This window comes from Hyla sarda, chromosome 1 (genome assembly GCF_029499605.1).
Source record: "Hyla sarda isolate aHylSar1 chromosome 1, aHylSar1.hap1, whole genome shotgun sequence".
Lineage (NCBI taxonomy): Eukaryota > Metazoa > Chordata > Amphibia > Anura > Hylidae > Hyla > Hyla sarda.
The window spans coordinates 608094764-608111925 of record NC_079189.1 but is presented as its reverse complement, the minus strand read 5'-3'; the positions used below and the strand labels follow the sequence as shown (position 1 = coordinate 608111925).

The 17162-nt window shown below is 43.1% G+C and overlaps 2 protein-coding genes across 3 annotated transcripts in view; both read right to left on the bottom strand.

Annotated features, from left to right (window-relative positions):
- The window catches only part of LOC130299811 (uncharacterized), a 95938-nt gene extending 89557 nt beyond the window's left edge, over positions 1-6381 (bottom strand). Inside the window, 3 exon segments of the mRNA XM_056551496.1 lie at positions 3221-3500; positions 3502-4615; positions 5919-6381. Of these exon segments, the coding sequence (XP_056407471.1) occupies positions 3221-3500; positions 3502-4615; positions 5919-6330 (1806 nt within the window). The 5' untranslated portion in view covers positions 6331-6381.
- The window catches only part of LOC130297591 (oocyte zinc finger protein XlCOF22-like), a 256559-nt gene that overhangs the window by 137960 nt on the left and 101437 nt on the right, over positions 1-17162 (bottom strand). The window lies entirely within an intron of this gene.

Below are 17162 nucleotides of genomic sequence, written 5' to 3'. Positions count from 1 at the left end.
TGGTACGTCCCATCAGTTAGGTGTCCCCCCATGAAGAGCGACCGAGAAAAGGAGATTTTTTTGTACTCACCGTAAAATCTCTTTCTCATAGCCTTCATTGGGGGACACCGCACCCACACATTTCTTTTTCTGCTTCTTGGGTTCTCCGGGATTCCTTTCTAGGGTCCTTTAGACTTATTTCCTCGTTGGCTTCTCCTACTGCTTTGTGACTGAACTGGTTACCTCACTGCAGGAGGGCGAGTATATCCTGCCAGGGAGGAGCTGACTTTTCTTTTTTCTAGTGTCAGCGCTTCCTAGTGGCAAGAGCATATACCCATCAGTTAGGTGTCCCCCAATGAAGGCTACATGAAAGAGATTTTACAGTGAGTACAAAAAAATCTCCTTTTTTCTGTATAATAATAAAATTATATTAATTGGTCATGAGCTCTGTGGTCTGTCCCGAACAACACATTCATATGATCTTGGAGATACTATATGGTTTAATAATCATTTTAATGTGTTTTTTAGTGATAAGTGATAGTGATGTTCCCTTGCTCATGTGATGCGGGTATACACCCCCTCTGTCCCTATATATGGATTCACCTAGTCTCTGTTTGTTGAATGATTAAGGCCCTTTGAAGGACTGAAACGCGTCACCTGTGTCTACCTGGTCTCTGTTTACCTGTGGTTTTTATGCTATAAGTCAATAAAGAAGCATACTTTTACGGGAGCAACGCTGGACATTGGTTTCTTTTAACATATTTGCACCGGTCCGTGTGCTGCAGGACACGGAGGAGAGCTGAATACCTTGCACAGCTTGTATACATGTATTTTAGTACTATAGTATATTCATGTATTATAGTATATGTGTAAGCCTGTTACGGTGTATTTGTGGGAGCGGTGTGGGGTATATAATGCTCCCTACTCACAGGTCAGGGCGTGTCGGGCGTTCGGCGACGTCAGGTGGTTTGTGCAGCTGTGAGTTGGGCAGGTGTTTGAATCTCCCGCCAGTGGCAAGCTCTGGGGCCTGCTCTCTCTATTCGAGCCTCGCTGTCCAGGGTATTATATGGTCAGTTATCTAGGGCAGCCCGCTGGCCACCTCTGGGCGGAAACTCAGCCTCACCGCCGAGTCAGGGGGTGTGCCACTCACTGACTGTTGGCTACTTTTGCAGACCAGTAGTCAGTGGGTGACAGCGGTGCTACGGTCATAGCATTTATACTGCATATACGGTCATAGCATTTATACTGCACTCACGCTCATAGCATTTATACTGCACATACGGTCATGCAGTTATACTGCACTCACACTCATAGCATGAGGACAAGCAGGGCTCTGTACACTGAGGACAAGCAGGGCTCTGTACACTGAGGACAAGCAGGGCTCTGTACACTGAGGACAAGCAGGGCTCTGTACACTGAGGACAAGCAGGGCTCTGTACACTGAGGACAAGCAGGGCTCTCTACACTGAGGACAAGCAGGGCTCTGTACACTGAGGACAAGCAGGGCTCTCTACACTGAGGACAAGCAGGGCTCTGTACACTGCGGACAAGCAGGGCTCTGTACACTGTGGACAAGCCTCGTCCATCCAATCCACATATCAGGTATGTACGCTGTAAGATCTTAGGCAGGGTTTCCGAGTTTTACTTGGGCAAAAACGTAATTGTTCTCTTTGCTGTTGTTTCTCTCCTCTTTGACGTCACAATCCTCCAGCCCCGTGGTCGTGAGGCTTCAGACACGGAGCCTCCAATACTGCGTGCAGCTGAGACAAGTGGGTCCCTTGGACACACTCATGCTGCTATGGGACTCATCAATGTCCCAGGAGCTATGGGGACCCCTAGTGTGGGATTTTCGGAGGCAGTTTTCTTTAATAAAATGTGATTTTTTTTTTTTTTTTTTTTTTTTTTTTAAAGAAGTGTATTAGAAAAACTATTGTTTTGCCAAGATGTAAAACTTATAAAAAGTTTTTATATCTGACAGTGCCCATTTAAAAACACAAGGCAGTAATTCAGAGAAGCAAAGCAGACATTTGCCCCAACGCTTTATGTTATGACCCAAATAAAAAAAAGGCCAAAAAAATTTGGAATATCATTGATTTGCCCTTCAGCTTACATTGCAATAAGCATTTTGTCCAAACTCGCAGAGGGGGGGGGGGGGGCTTTTTGAAATTCAAAACGTAAGCAAAAATAACAGGGATATCATCATTATATGTCCCAAAAAGGTATGAAAGGTATATCTCTAAAAAATACTGTACAAAAAGGGAATTGTACCTGTCTGGTCAGGGCTGTAGAAAATTTGCGTGTTTGGTAGATGTAAAAAAAAAAAAAAAAAAAAAAAAAGAAGAACATTGCGACAAAATAAATACTTATGAAGCCACATGCGACTACGGTCACTTACCACCTACCTGTTACACGTTATTTTACCGCTGCTGCTCCTTGACTCCGCATTCCTCCGCAGCAATCTGGTCTGAGGAAGGTCATAATCGTCACATTGTTTTTAGATTGCTTTAATTAAACAAATTTCCGTATTCACCGCAAGTGGTGTGCTACGTTATTCTTGCTTTAATTACAAATGGTTTGGGACCCTAACCGTGCACCCGCACTTCCATAGAGAGTGAAAAACGCCAAGTGAAAAAGGCATTTAGCGATTTCCTATTTATTTACAACTAACATCTGGCCACAGCATTTTTTCAAGGAAATAAACACAGTGCAGCAGAAGTGGAGATTTTCTGTGCGTAAATTACCTGTTCCCCCATCAGACCTGTGTAATATGGAGGCAGGGGGCCTATGGTACGCCATGACAACCGGGGCCAACAATTGTCTATAAATGTTCCCCAACACCTATAGGACTTTGTATAATGTGTAAAGTTCTTCCATCAGAATAATGTCCTAGAAGCCAGAAGATAGAAGTGATTTTGTGTCTCTAATCTGGTCATGTCCTGGAATTCTTCATCACTGGAATAAGTCCCTTCTCTCTGAGGTGTTTGGGTCTCCAGTAGCAGCTCCCCATGGATTATGCCTGTTGGGTCTTCTCCATGAGGAGCAGTGAATATCACAACCATATATCACACTCTTCTCCTACCATGTAAACTATAGTGATGACATCGCTGGATCGGTGACTACGTTCTAAAAGAAAACTTTTATTAACAATTGGGAACAAGTTTGGAGATGCAGTATATGATATATGTATAAATGTCAGATATCCTATGTACATGGTTAATATATAGATGTGTTATCTGCATCATTTATTGCTCTGAATTGTCTTCTCTACTGTGTGAATTCTTAGATGTCTGATAAGTATTGATTTCTGAGTAAAACATTTCCCACATTCTGAACATGAAAATTGCTTCTGTCCTGTGTGAATTATTTGATGCTTAACAAGATCGGATTTCTGAGTAAAACATTTCCCACATTCTGAACATGAAAATGGCTTCTCCCTTGTGTGAGTTCTTTGATGTTGACTAAGATATGATTTGTCAGTAAAACATTTCCCACATTCTGAACATGAAAATGGTTTCTCACCTGTGAGTTCTTTGATGTGTAACAAGACTTGGCTGTTGTGTAAAACATTTTCCACATTCTGAACATGAAAATGGCTTCTCTCCTATGTGAATTCTTTGATGTTCAAAAATATCTGATTTGTGACTAAAACATCTCCCACATTCTGCACATGAAAATGTCTTTTCTCCTGTGTGAATTCTTCGATGAACAGCAAGAGATGATTTCTTGGTAAAACATTTCCCACATTCTGGACATGAAAATGGCTTTTCTCCTATGTGAATTTGTTGATGTCTCACAAGAGTTGATTTCATGGTAAAACATCTCCCACATTCTGCACATGAAAATGGCTGCGCTCCTGTGTGAATTCTTTGATGATCAGCAAGAGATGATTTCTTGGTAAAACATTTCCCACATTCTTGACATGGAAATGGCTTCTCTCCTGTGTGAATTTGTTGATGTCTCACAAGAGTTGATTTCTTGGTAAAACATTTCCCACATTCTTCACATGAAAATGGCTTCGCTCCTGTGTGAATTCTTTGATGTATAACGAGATGTGATTTGTGACTAAAATATCTCCCACATTCTGCACATGAAAATGGCTTTTCTCCTGTGTGAATTCTTTGATGATCAGCAAGAGATGATTTCTTGGTAAAACATTTCCCACATTCTGGACATGAAAATGGCTTCTCTCCTGTGTGAATTCTTTGATGTTCAACAAGATGTGATTTGAGACTAAAACATCTCCCACATTCTGGACATGAAAATGGCTTCTCTCCTGTGTGAATTCTTTGATGTTTAACAAGATGTGATTTCTCAGTAAAACATTTCCCACATTCTGGACATGAAAATGGCTTCTCTCCTGTGTGAATTCTTTGATGTTTAACAAGATTTGATTTCCGAGTAAAACATTTCCCACATTCTGGACATGAAAATAGTTTTTCCTTATTTTGTTTAACAGACTGAGATGAATCTTTAGGTAGGACTTGTATAACAGGAGGAGATGACAGATCTTGGCTGTGAAGGGCTGAGGGTGTATCTGGGATAATGGAATGTTCTTCATATGTATCTTGTGTGATATCATCATCTGCTTTATAATCTGAAGATATAAGATTCTCCTCTGATCTCCTGGTACAGTCATCTGCCAAGGATAAAACAGATTATATTTTTGATATATTTTACATCTACAGGGTCATATGAGGGTTTGTTTTTTGCGGGACCAATTGCACTTTGTAATTACCCAATCTGTAATTTGATATTCCGCACACTGTGATAAAAAATCTGTTTTTTTTTGTTTTTTATATGGGTAGGAGTGGGAGTGAAATAAAATATTATTGGAGGGGTTTATTTATATTATATATTTTATATATTTTCAAAAACTTACAAAATATCATGAGTCACATGGTTTCCAGAGGGTGTAGCTATGTTACAGGGGGGAAACTACTGAACTCATGCTATCCACCCACATCTTGCACCATAACCACTAACACCCCTCCTACCCCTAAGATCATGTGACTTATAACATATTGTCTCTGGCCACATGGAATGCTGGGAAAGGTCAAATTACACAGGATTATAACTAGACATCATGGGCTCAAAGGCTTAAGGAAAGTACCCCTGGAATACCCCTTTGAAGAAGCACTGAGGGATTACATTTTTACTTATATAGTGCAGCTTAGGCTATAAAAGAATAATATATAGGTTCTTGTGTATGCCTTGTGCTTACCTGTTTTAGCTGATGTGGCAGGCATTGGTTTTCATCCATACCTTATTCCTATTTTAGAACAGAAATTATTTTCTCAAGCTGCCTACATTTCCCATGAATCTTCTGGCTTTGCAGAGAGGGGTAGGGGTCTCCTCACTGCACCTGGTCATCTAATTAGTTCAGGTGAACTGATCAGACTCAAGTGGGTTGAGGTCACTTCACATTATCTGAAGTTTTGATACATTTTCTTATTCAAAGTGTGTTTTTTAAAGAAAGGAGAAAATGGTTTTACCTATAATTACAGCTGAGATGTTTTATGAAGTCTTTAGACTGTGTTTGTAATTTTACAAAATTGCTGGTAAATTGAAATATTTTTGCTGAGATTTTGTGGAAAGCATGGCAAAAACTAAAGAAAACAATGCAAAATGCAATGTGTGAACACAACTTCAGGGGAGGTGTATATCAACTATATAATCTGATTTCAAAGACATAGCAGCAGCAGACAGAACAGGGAGGGGGGTGTATAAGTACTATATATACTGATCCCATAGAGAAAGCAGCAGCTGTATAGAGATAGAGCTATAGGGGAAGGGGTATAACTACTATATATCCTGATCCCAAAGAGATAGCGGAAGTATAACGATAGAGCTGGAGGGGAGGTGTATAAATACTATATATCCTGATCAATAAAGATAGCAGCAGCAGTATATATTCTTTGCAATTAGTGACTACTACTTACCTGGGCGGTAAGCTATAGGAATTTCCTCCTTATACTGCTCATCACCGCTTACATCTGTCTCTTCTTCTTCCTCCTTTATGTCTGTAGAAATAATATAGATCAGATCGTTTCCTGTAGGAATGTCCTCCTTATACTGCTCATCACTGCTCACATCTGTGTCTTCTTCCTTTATGTCTTTAGCATTAACATAATTAAGATCTTTCCCAGTAGGAATGTCCTCCTTATACTGTTCATCACAGCTCACATCTGTCTCTTCTTCTTCCTTTATGTCTGTAGAATTAATATAGATCAGATCGTTCCCTGTAGGATAGTCCTCCTTATACTGCTCATCACCGTTCACATCTGTCTCTAGAGCATTAATATTGTTCATATCTCCTCCCTGATTCATAAGAAAAAATATTGTAAAAGTCATCAGACAGTAGGAGAAGTCACACGGAATGTTTTATATAAGCATAAAAGATCATTAATTATCATGAATACCAAATTGACAGGATGAGTTATCTGAGCCCCATTTACAGTGAGGGAAATAAGTATTGAGATAGGAACTACCAAATATGGCACTTTTGATGTCTCCAAGATGAAGTGATAGTAGAGGGGGGCAATTATGTCATGTTTGCGGTCTGTGGGGACGTAGGGTTCTTAAGAAGAAGAACAGAAAAGTCTAGGGGGACTAAGGGTGTTGAGAAGTGAGATAAAGGGGTCTGGGGGACATAGGTTTCTTAAAAAAGAAGACAGACGGGTCAGGGGGAACTTATGGGTCTAATGGGGACTTAGGAGTCTTGAGGAGGACAAAGGGGTCTGGGCAGACTTAAAGGGGTACTCCCGTGGAAAACTTTTTTTTTTTTTTAAATCAACTGGTGCCAGAAAGTTAAACAGATTTGTAAATCACTTCTATTAACCAATCTTAATCCTTCCAGTACTTTTTATGGGCTGTATACTAAAGAGAAATCCAAAAAAGAAAAGCATTTCCTCTGATGTCATGACCACAGTGCTCTCTGCTGACGACTGCTGTCAATTTTAGAAACTGTCCAGAGCAGCATATGTTTGCTATGGAGATTTTTTTTCCTGCTCTGGACAGTTCCTAAAATGGACAGCAGAGGTCAGCAGAGAGCATTGCGGTCATTACATCAGAGGAAATGCATTTATTTTTTTGATTTCTCTTTAGTATATAGCCCCTAAAAAGTACTGGAAGGATTAAGATTTTTTAATAGAAGTGATTTACAAATCTGTTTAACTTTCTGGCACCAGTTGAATAAAAAAAAAAAAAAAAAAAAGTTTTCCACGGGAGTACCCCTTTAAGGATCTTGAGGAGGAGGACAGAGGGATCTGGGGGAACCAAGAGCGTATGGACTTTAGGGGCTCGAGCATTTCCACTTCAGTGCAATCTATGAGTGGCTGTTTCCCCATTCATCCCGGAAGTGGTTCATAAGCGTATTGCTTGAATTGACAGCATTGCCAGTTTTTTTTTTTTGTAACAACAAAAACACAGAGAAGATTCTACATCTCTTTAGGTGAAAGTGCGCCCATATGGGGCGGAGACGCAACAGAAGGGGCAGTCGGAGGCAAAAGGAAACCTGTACAAACCCACAGTCTGAAAGCCAACAAGGTGATGTCGTCCAACATATAACAGATGGACAAAGCAACAATTTAGTGGTAAATATCTCTTCTTATACTCTCTCTAATGCAGAATTGAGTGTTTTGTATTGTGGACTTTGGTTTTGCCCAACAATGGACATTAATTGGTTCTAGTTACAAGTTGATTTATTTGCTCTATTTAGAAGTGGCAAACTTAGGGCATGGTTCTCTACAGGTGATGTTGGTAAATCTATTGGGTGTAATAGTGAACTATCCCTTAAAGAGTATAATTTGCATAATAAGAGTGACTCTATGCCGCCGATTTATAGTCCATTGGGGGCATACTTCTAGCATGACAAAATCTGAACGTATTACTCTTGAGGGGCTGGTCCATAATGACAATATCGTAATAAAACCCGCTGATAAAGGAGGCGCTATTGTAGTTATGGACTGTGCCATGTACATCCAGGAAATGTATCGTCAGTTGGGAGATATAAATGTTAACACTTGTGTTGCACAAGATCCCGCACCAAGGATTAGGACTAGGCTTAACAGATTGGTTGATCATGCCTTAGTGGTAGATATCATTGATAATGATTTGCATAGTTTCTTATTGCCTCAACATCCCAGAAAAACAGTAATATATATCTTGCCTAAAATTCATAAAAATCTAGAACATCCACCGGGACGACCAATGTTTCTGGTTCTGAGTCTGTCCTGAGTCCAGCATCTATCTTTGTAGATAAAGTCCTGCGCAGATATGTGGTAGAAGCTAGATCATATATTTAGGATACTTTCGAATTTATGATAAAAATTTCCGATCTGATTATCCCATAGACTGCATTTCTTGTGCCATTTGATGATATTAGCCTCTATACGTGCACTGATCACATATGAGGTGCACAGAGGGTCATGTTCTTGCTCTCCTATGATTTTTCTGGGGATTGCATCCTTGCATACACTATCATAATCATTAATGAGGCCTAGATGTATAAAACTATACTTTATTTAAATCACAGATAAATTTAGACATAAAGACATATATAAATATAGAAAACATAAATATATCTCTCATATCATATTTCTTGGATGTTGACTCATATTTCAACAGATTATTCTTGTTCGTTGGCTTCACATATAAATCTGGCCTCAATCTGTCTCCTTCACAATATACCTAGGTTTCCAAAAATGGATACCTATGGTAAAATTAAACATGGTAAATGTTATGTCTTCATCAATCCAATTTAAAAAAACTGAAAAATTCTTCAATTGCTCTCAAACCCCCTCACCAAATCAAAAAAATATAATCTATGTATCTCCCACCTCAGAACATAGCGGTGAGATACATAGATGTTTGACTCTTCCAGATCCGCCATGACGATATTGGCATATGTCGGGGCCATATTTGACCCCATGGCTGTCCCTTTTCTTTGGACATAGAATTTCTCTTCAAACAAAAAATAATTGCATGTGATATCGACCTCAATCAAACCAAGGATGCAATCCAAATTCCACCTATCGAGGGAGGGATGTATATACCCTCGCATATAAATTAATGTAAATGCCCTTAAATGATAATTAATATTATACATACACTATCATAATCATTAATTAGGCCTAGATGTATAAAACTAAACTTTATTTAAATCACAGATAAATTTAGACATAAAGACATATATAAATATAGAAAACATAAATATATCTCAGTAACAGTACAACATTGTGTCTTTCAACCTGATTACAGATGTGGTAGGGGAGGGGTAAAGGGTACAGGTGAATCCCTACTCAATAGAGAGCCCTACCTAGTCTATACCCTTGCCCTCACTAATCAATAAGTGTGGACAGGGACAGGGTGATGTAAACATTCCTTTACAGATAGATCATAAAGAAACAGATTTAAATGGCATCTCGTGCTCCCTTTCCAACGCGTTTCTCCCTTAGCAAATGACTAGGGTTCATCAGGGAATGGAGGAGAAAAATATATCATATAAATATATAAAGTATTGCAGATGGTGTACTGCAATAGAGTAAAATCACATGATACTAGGGCACAGTTGAGTGAGTCAAGACTGTAAAAAATAATGACAGTCAGACGTAAGAGCTGAGTTCATTCAATAAGTGTACTTAGGTAGGTCCATTATATTATGTATGAGAACGGCCCATTCCAGGATGGTACCAAGTTAAGGCAGGTAAAGGATCTATATCAGTCTCACAGTGAAACAGCAAAATAGCAAGATGATCCCACATCTTGTGGGTCCACGCATCTGAGCTATCTGGTCCGGGAAGACCATTGGGTTGAAAAACGGGGACGCACAGTCTCACTTTCTCACATCGTTTTCATCTATCTGAATTTATCACTAGGTAACTACTATATGAAAGGGAAGTGCCTCTGTTTTTACCAGGATGGGCCAACAACGTTTAACTTACAGGATTGTATCATTTTCCAAGTGTGTGTCCAGGTCTTGAACTGAACTTGCCTCTGGGGTCATCTAAACCCTATTGATATAGCCCTATCTGAACTACACTGGGATCATCTCGCTATTTTGCTGTTTCACTGTGAGACTGATATAGATCCTTTACCTGCCTTAACTTGGTACCATCCTGGAATGGGCCGTTCCATACATAATATAATGGACCTACCTATGTACACTTATTGAATGAACTCGACTCTTACGTCTGACTGTCATTATTTTTTACAGTCTTGACTCACTCAACTGTGCCCTAGTATCATGTGATTTTACTCTACTGCAGTACACCATCTGCAATACTTTATATATTTATATGATATATTTTTCTCCTCCATTCCCTGATGAACCCTAGTCATTTGCTAAGGGAGAAACGTGTTGGAAAGGGAGCATGAGATGCCATATAAATCTGTTTCGTTTATGACCTATCTGTAAAGGAATGTTTACATCACCCTGTCCCTGTCCACACTTATTGATTAGTGAGGGCAAGGGTATAGACTAGGTAGGGCTCTCTATTGAGTAGGTGTTCACCTGTACCGTTTACCCCCTCCCCTACCACATCTGTGATCAGGTCAAAAGACACAATGTTGTACTGTTACTGAGATATATTTATGTTTTCTATATTTATATATGTCTTTATGTCTAAATTTATCTGTGATTTAAATAAAGTTTAGTTTTATACATCTAGGCCTAATTAATGATTATGATAGTGTATGTACCGTATATACTCGAGTATAGGCCGAGTTTTTCAGCACGATTTTTCGTGCTGAAAACACCCCCCTCGGCTTATACTCGAGTGAACTCCCCCACCCGCAGTGGTCTTCAACCTGCGGACCTCCAGAGGTTTCAAAACTACAACTCCCAGCAAGCCCGGGCAGCCATCGGCTGTCCGGGCTTGCTGGGAGTTGTAGTTTTGAAACCTCCGGAGGTCCGCAGGTTGAAGACCACTGCGGCCTTCAACATCATCCAGCCCCCCTCTCACCCCCTTTAGTTCTGAGTACTCACCTCCGCTCGGCGCTGGTCCGGTCCTGCAGGGCTGTCCGGTGAGGAGGTGGTCCGGTGAGGAGGTGGTCCGGGCTGCTATCTTCACCGGGGAGGCCTCTTCTAAGCGCTTCGGGCCCGGCCTCAGAATAGTCACGTTGCCTTGACAACGACGCAGATACGTCGTTGTTAAGGCAACGGCTCTATTCCGGGCCGGAAGCGCGGAGAAGAGGCGCCCCCGGTGAAGATAGCAGCCCGGACCACCTCCTCACCGGACCACCTCCTCACCGGACAGTCCTGCAGGACCGGACCAGCGCCGAGCGGAGGTGAGTACTCAGAACTAAAGGGGGTGAGAGGGGGCTGGATGATGTTGAAGGCCGCAGTGGTCTTCAACCTGCGGACCTCCGGAGGTTTCAAAACTACAACTCCCAGCAAGCCCGGACAGCCGATGGCTGCCCGGGCTTGCTGGGAGTTGTAGTTTTGAAACCTCTGGAGGTCCGCAGGTTGAAGGCCGCAGTGGTCTTCAACCTGCGGACCTCCGGAGGTTTCAAAACTACAACTCCCAGCAAGCCCGGACAGCCGATGGCTGCCCGGGCTTGCTGGGAGTTGTAGTTTTGAAACCTCTGGAGGTCCGCAGGTTGAAGACCACTGAGGGCGAATGATGAGAAGAGGATGATGAAGGGGGGGGGGGGGTGTGGGGATGATGAAGGGGGGTGGGGATGATGAAGGGGGGGGTGTGGGATGATTACAAGGGGATGATGAAGGGGGGATGTGTGGGATGATAAGGGGATGTGTGGGATGATGACAAGGGGATGATAAAGGGGGGATGTGTGGGATGATGACAAGGGGATGATGAAGGGGGGATGTGTGGGATGATGACAAGGGGATGATGAAGGGGGGATGTGTGGGATAAGGGGATGTGTGGGATGATGACAAGGGGATGATGAAGGGGGGATGTGTGGGATAAGGGGATGTGTGGGATGATGACAAGGGGATGATGAAGGGGGGATGTGTGGGATGATGACAAGGGGATGATGAAGGGGGGATGTGTGGGATGATAAGGGGATGCGTGGGATGATGACAAGGGGATGATGAAGGGGGGATGTGTGGGATGATGACAAGGGGATGATGAGGATGTTAATGACGGGTCTGGATGATGACAGGGGGGGATGAGGTATTTCCCACCCTAGGCTTATACTCGAGTCAATAACTTTTCCTGGGATTTTGGGTTGAAATTAGGGGTCTCGGCTTATACTCGGGTCGGCTTATACTCGAGTATATACGGTATAATATTAATTATCATTTAAGGGCATTTACATTAATTTATATGCGAGGGTATATACATCACTCCCTCGATAGGTGGAATTTGGATTGCATCCTTGGTTTGATTGAGGTCGATATCACATGCAATTATTTTTAGTTTGAGGAGAAATTCTATGTCCAAAGAAAAGGGACAGCCATGGGGTCAAATATGGCCCCAACATATGCCAATATCGTCATGGCGGATCTGGAAGAGTCAAACATCTATGCATCTCACCACGCTATGTTCTGAGGTGGGAGATACATAGATTATATTTTTTTGATTCGGTGTGGGGGTTTGAGAGCAATTGAAGAATTTTTCAGTTTTTTTAAATTGGATTGATGAAAACATTAAATTTACCATGTTAAATTTTTACCATAGGTATCCATTTTTGGAAACCTGGGTATATTGTGAAGGAGACAGATTGAGGACAGATTTATATGTGAAGCCAACGGATAAGAATAATCTGTTGAAATATGAGTCAACATCCAAGAAATATGATTAGGTGCTTACCTTATAGCCAGCTATACGCTTATTTGGGGGGGGGGGGGGGGGGAATGGGAAAAGGGACGATTTACATTTTTATTGGGGCAGTGGCTCTCAACCTTTTTCGCCTGAGTACCCTTAACAGCCCGTTCACAAAAATTGTACCCCCATATTAGAGACATTTTGTAATGATTATAGTATAATTCATATGCTTTACTTTCCTCTATAAGAGGCCCCCTGTTCCTCTCCCTATCACCCCGGTCCCCCGATTTACAGGTGATGTCTTCTCTAACCGGAGTTGTTTTACTTTTCTTTTCTTCACTATCTGGCCTAGACCGCCATTAAGATTTCTCCTGTACAAGACTTCACCACAGAACCAGCCAAACAAACATTTTAGGCTCCTTCTGGAGTACAATACCCACCTATTTACAAACTCCTCATGTTTATTGTCACACATAGTAATAGTTCCAGCTTTGTGTCCCATAAAGTTGTTGAGCCCCCTCTGTAGCCCCAAATATAGTTGTAGGCCCCCAAACTGCTACCATATATAGTTATAGGCCACCATACTGCCCCGCTTTGGTGCTCCACTGCTCCTCTAGTCTGGGGACCTATTCCTATGGCTCATAGCAGTAGCTCCCCCATCTGAAGTGGCAGTGGAGCAACAAAGCTGATGGTAGTTACTGCCCACAGCAGCCCAGTGCCCGCGCTTCCCCTTTGCTGTCCTCCTGCTCCGCTCCTTGGTGCAGTGACATCAGCCTACCACTTCTTTCAAAGTGGTCGAGACCAGTAACCAGTGGCTTTTCTTTTTTTTTTCCAGGTACCCCCTGGAGAACTGCTAAAAACCCCTGGGGGTACTTGTACCCCAGGTTGAGAACCACTGCCATAGGGGACTATTTATAGGAATCATTTGTTGGCTAATACTGTTCTGATCAGTATTATCGTAGATCTTCTGCTCTGGTCTGCTCCATCTCAGACCAGAGCAGAAGACCCCAGGAGACGGACAGAGGCAGGTGAGGGGACCTTCATCCGCCAATTTAGATGATCGGGGCGGCAGTGCTGCGGGCGATCTGATCATTTATTTAAACATGCGCATTGCCGCAGATGCATGGATCTGTATTGATAATGGCATTTGAGGGGTTAATGGCGCACATCAGCGTGATCACTGATGTCTGTCATTACCGGTGGGTCCCCAGCTGCTGATAGCAGCCGGGACCTGCAGTGCAGGATGCAAGCATCGCTCCGATGCTCACGGTCACGTAGAGGACATAAATGTACGTCCTGGTGCGTTAAGTACCTCTGCACCAGGACGTACATCTATGTCGGTGGTCATTAAGGGGTTAAAAATACATTTGGAGGAATAAAAAAACAGCCTCATATGGGTCTAAAGTTGGAAAGTCGAGGATTATGGTTATTAGAGGGCGAGGAGGAAAAAAAAAAAGAGTGCAAAAATAAAATATCTCTTAAGAGGTTAAATGGTGTCTTCTAAGTCATGTAAAGGAAACAACCAAACGTCTTTGTCTATTTAGGTTTAGGTTATAAGCAGTTTTACTACCACAAAACTGCCAACAGGTTTATTTTAACCACTTAAGGACCTAGGGCGTATGGATACGCCTTGACGTCCTGGTACTTAAGGACCAAGGGCGTATCCATACGCCCGTGGGAATTCGGTCCCCGCCGCGCGCCGGGCGGGGACCGGGCCGGGGTGACTGCTGATATCAATCAGCAGGCACCCCGTGCAAATGCCCAGGGGGGTCATCAGACCACCCCCCGTCGGCGATCGGCACAAATCGCAAGTGAATTCACACTTGCGATTTGCGCCGATTCCGGGTCATACGGGTCTATTGTGACCCGGTGACCTGGAATAGAAGGGGGATCGCGGTTGTCTAAGACACCCACGATCCCCCTGTAGGCATAGGAGTGAGGTGGCAGGGTTGCCACCCCTCCTATCCCTGCTATTGGTCTGCTATTGATCGTCAGAGGCGACGACCAATAGCAGACCGGGGGCGGGGGGGTTAACTTTCGTTTTCCCCGTCCTGCCCACCCACAATAGGCGGGGCAGAACGAGGAACCGAAGGGGACCGGGCGCCGACGTCCACTTACCCGTCCGGAGGCTGCGGCGACGTTGATTGGCGGGCAGCGTCACGTGCGTCTGAAGAGGACAGCTGCCGGGATCCTACGGAAGCAGGTAAGTAGATCTGGAGGGCTACAGTCTGAGACCGTGGTCGCTAACTGTAGCCCTCCAGATGTTGCAAAACTACAACTTCCAGCATGCCCAGACAGCTGTTTGGGCATGCTGGAATATGTAGTTTTGCAACAGCTGGAGGGCTGCAGTTTGAGACCACTATACAGTGGTCTCTAAACTATATCCCTCCAGATGTTGCAAAACTACAACTCCTAGCATGCTCACATAGCTGTTTGTTGTCTGGGCATGCTGGGAGTTGTAGTTTTGCAACATCTGGGGGTCCACAGTTTGGAGATCACTGTGCAGTGGTCTAAAAACTGTAGCTCTCCAGATGTTGCAAAACTGCAATTCCCAGCATGCCCAGATAGCAAACAGCTGTCTCGGCATGCTGGGAGTTGTAGTTGGGTACCTCCAGCTGTTGCATAATTACATCTCCCAGCATGCCCTTCGGTGATTAGTACATGCTGGGAGTTGTAGTTTTGCAACAGCTGGAGGCACACTGGTTGGAAAATATTGAGTTAGGTAACAGAACCTAACTGAAGGTTTTCCAACCAAAGTGCCTCCAGCTGTTGCAAAACTACAACTCCCATCATGCACGTTCTGTCAGTACATGCTGGGAGTTGTAGTTTTGAAACAGCTGGAGGTTTGCCCCCTCCATGTGAACGTACAGGGTACATTCACACTGGCGGGTTTACAGTAAATTTCCTGCTTCAAGTTTGGGCTGCGACAAATTTTTCGCCGCAGTGCAAACTCCTAGCGGGAAATTCACCGTAACCCGCCAGTGTGAATGTCCCCTAAAAACACTACACTACACTAACACCTAATAAAGGGTAAAACACAACATATACACCCCTTACACTGTCCCCCCCCCCCCCCATTAAACAATTTAAAACGTCTTGTACGGCAGGGTTTCCAAAAAGGAGCCTCCAGCTGTTGCAAAACAACAACTCCCAGCATTTCTGGACAGCCACTGACTGTCCAGGCATGCTGGGAGTTTAGCAACAGCTGGAGGCACCCTGTTTGGGAATCACTGGTGTAGAATACCCCTATGTCCACCCCTATGCAATCCCTAATTTAGTCCTCAAATGCGCATGGTGCTCTCTCACTTCGGAGCCCTGTCGTATTTCAAGGAAACAGTTTAGGGCCACATATGGGGTATCTCCGTACTCGGGAGAAATTACACTACAAATTTTGGGGGGCTTTTTTCCCTTTTACCGCTTGTGAAAAGGAAAAGTTGGGGTCTACACCAGCATGTTAGTGTAAAAAAATAAAAAATTTTACACTAACATGCTGGTGTTGCCCCATATTTTGTATTTCCACAAGCGGTAAAAGGAAAAAAAGCCCCCCAAAATTTGTAACGCAATTTCTCCTGAGTACAGAAATACCCCAGATGTGGGCGTAAAATGCTCTGCGGGCACACAACAAGGGTCAGGAGTGAGAGCGCACCATGTACATTTGAGGCCTAAATTGGTGATTTGCACAGGGGTGGCTGATTTAACAGCGGTTCTGACAAACGCAAAAAATAAATAAATACCCACATGTGACCCCATTTTGGAAACTACACCCCTCACCGAACGTGATAAGGGGTATAGTGAGCCTGAACACCCCACAGGTGTTTGACGAACTTTCATTAAAGTTGGATGGGAAAATGAAAAAAAATTATATTTTTTCACTAAAATGCTGGTGTTACCCTAAATTTTTCATTTTCACATCGGGAAATAGGAAAAAAGCCCCCCCAAATTTGTAACCCCATCTCTTCTGAGTAAGAACATACCCCATATGTGAATTTAAAGTGTTCTGCGGGCGAACTACAATGCTCAGAAGAGAAGGAGCGCCATTGGGATTTTGTAGAGAAAATTTGTCCGGAATTGAAGGCCACATGTGTTTACAAAGCCCCCATAGTGCCAGAACAATGGACCCCCGACACATGTGACCCCATTTTGGAAACTACACCCCTCACGTAATGTAATAAGGGGTATATTGAGAATTTATGCCCCACAGGTGTCTGACCGATTTTTGGAACAGTGGTCCGTAAAAATGAAAAATAAAATTCCAAAGATCTGTGGGGTGTAAATACTCACTGCACCCCTTATTAAATTCTGTGAGGGGTGTAGTTTCCAAAATGGGGTCACATGTGGGGGGTTCCACTGTTCTGGCACCACGGGGAGCTTTGTAAACGCACATGGCCCCTGACTACCATTCCAAACTAATTCCCTTTCCAAAAGCTCAATGGCGCTCCTCCTCTTCTGAGCATT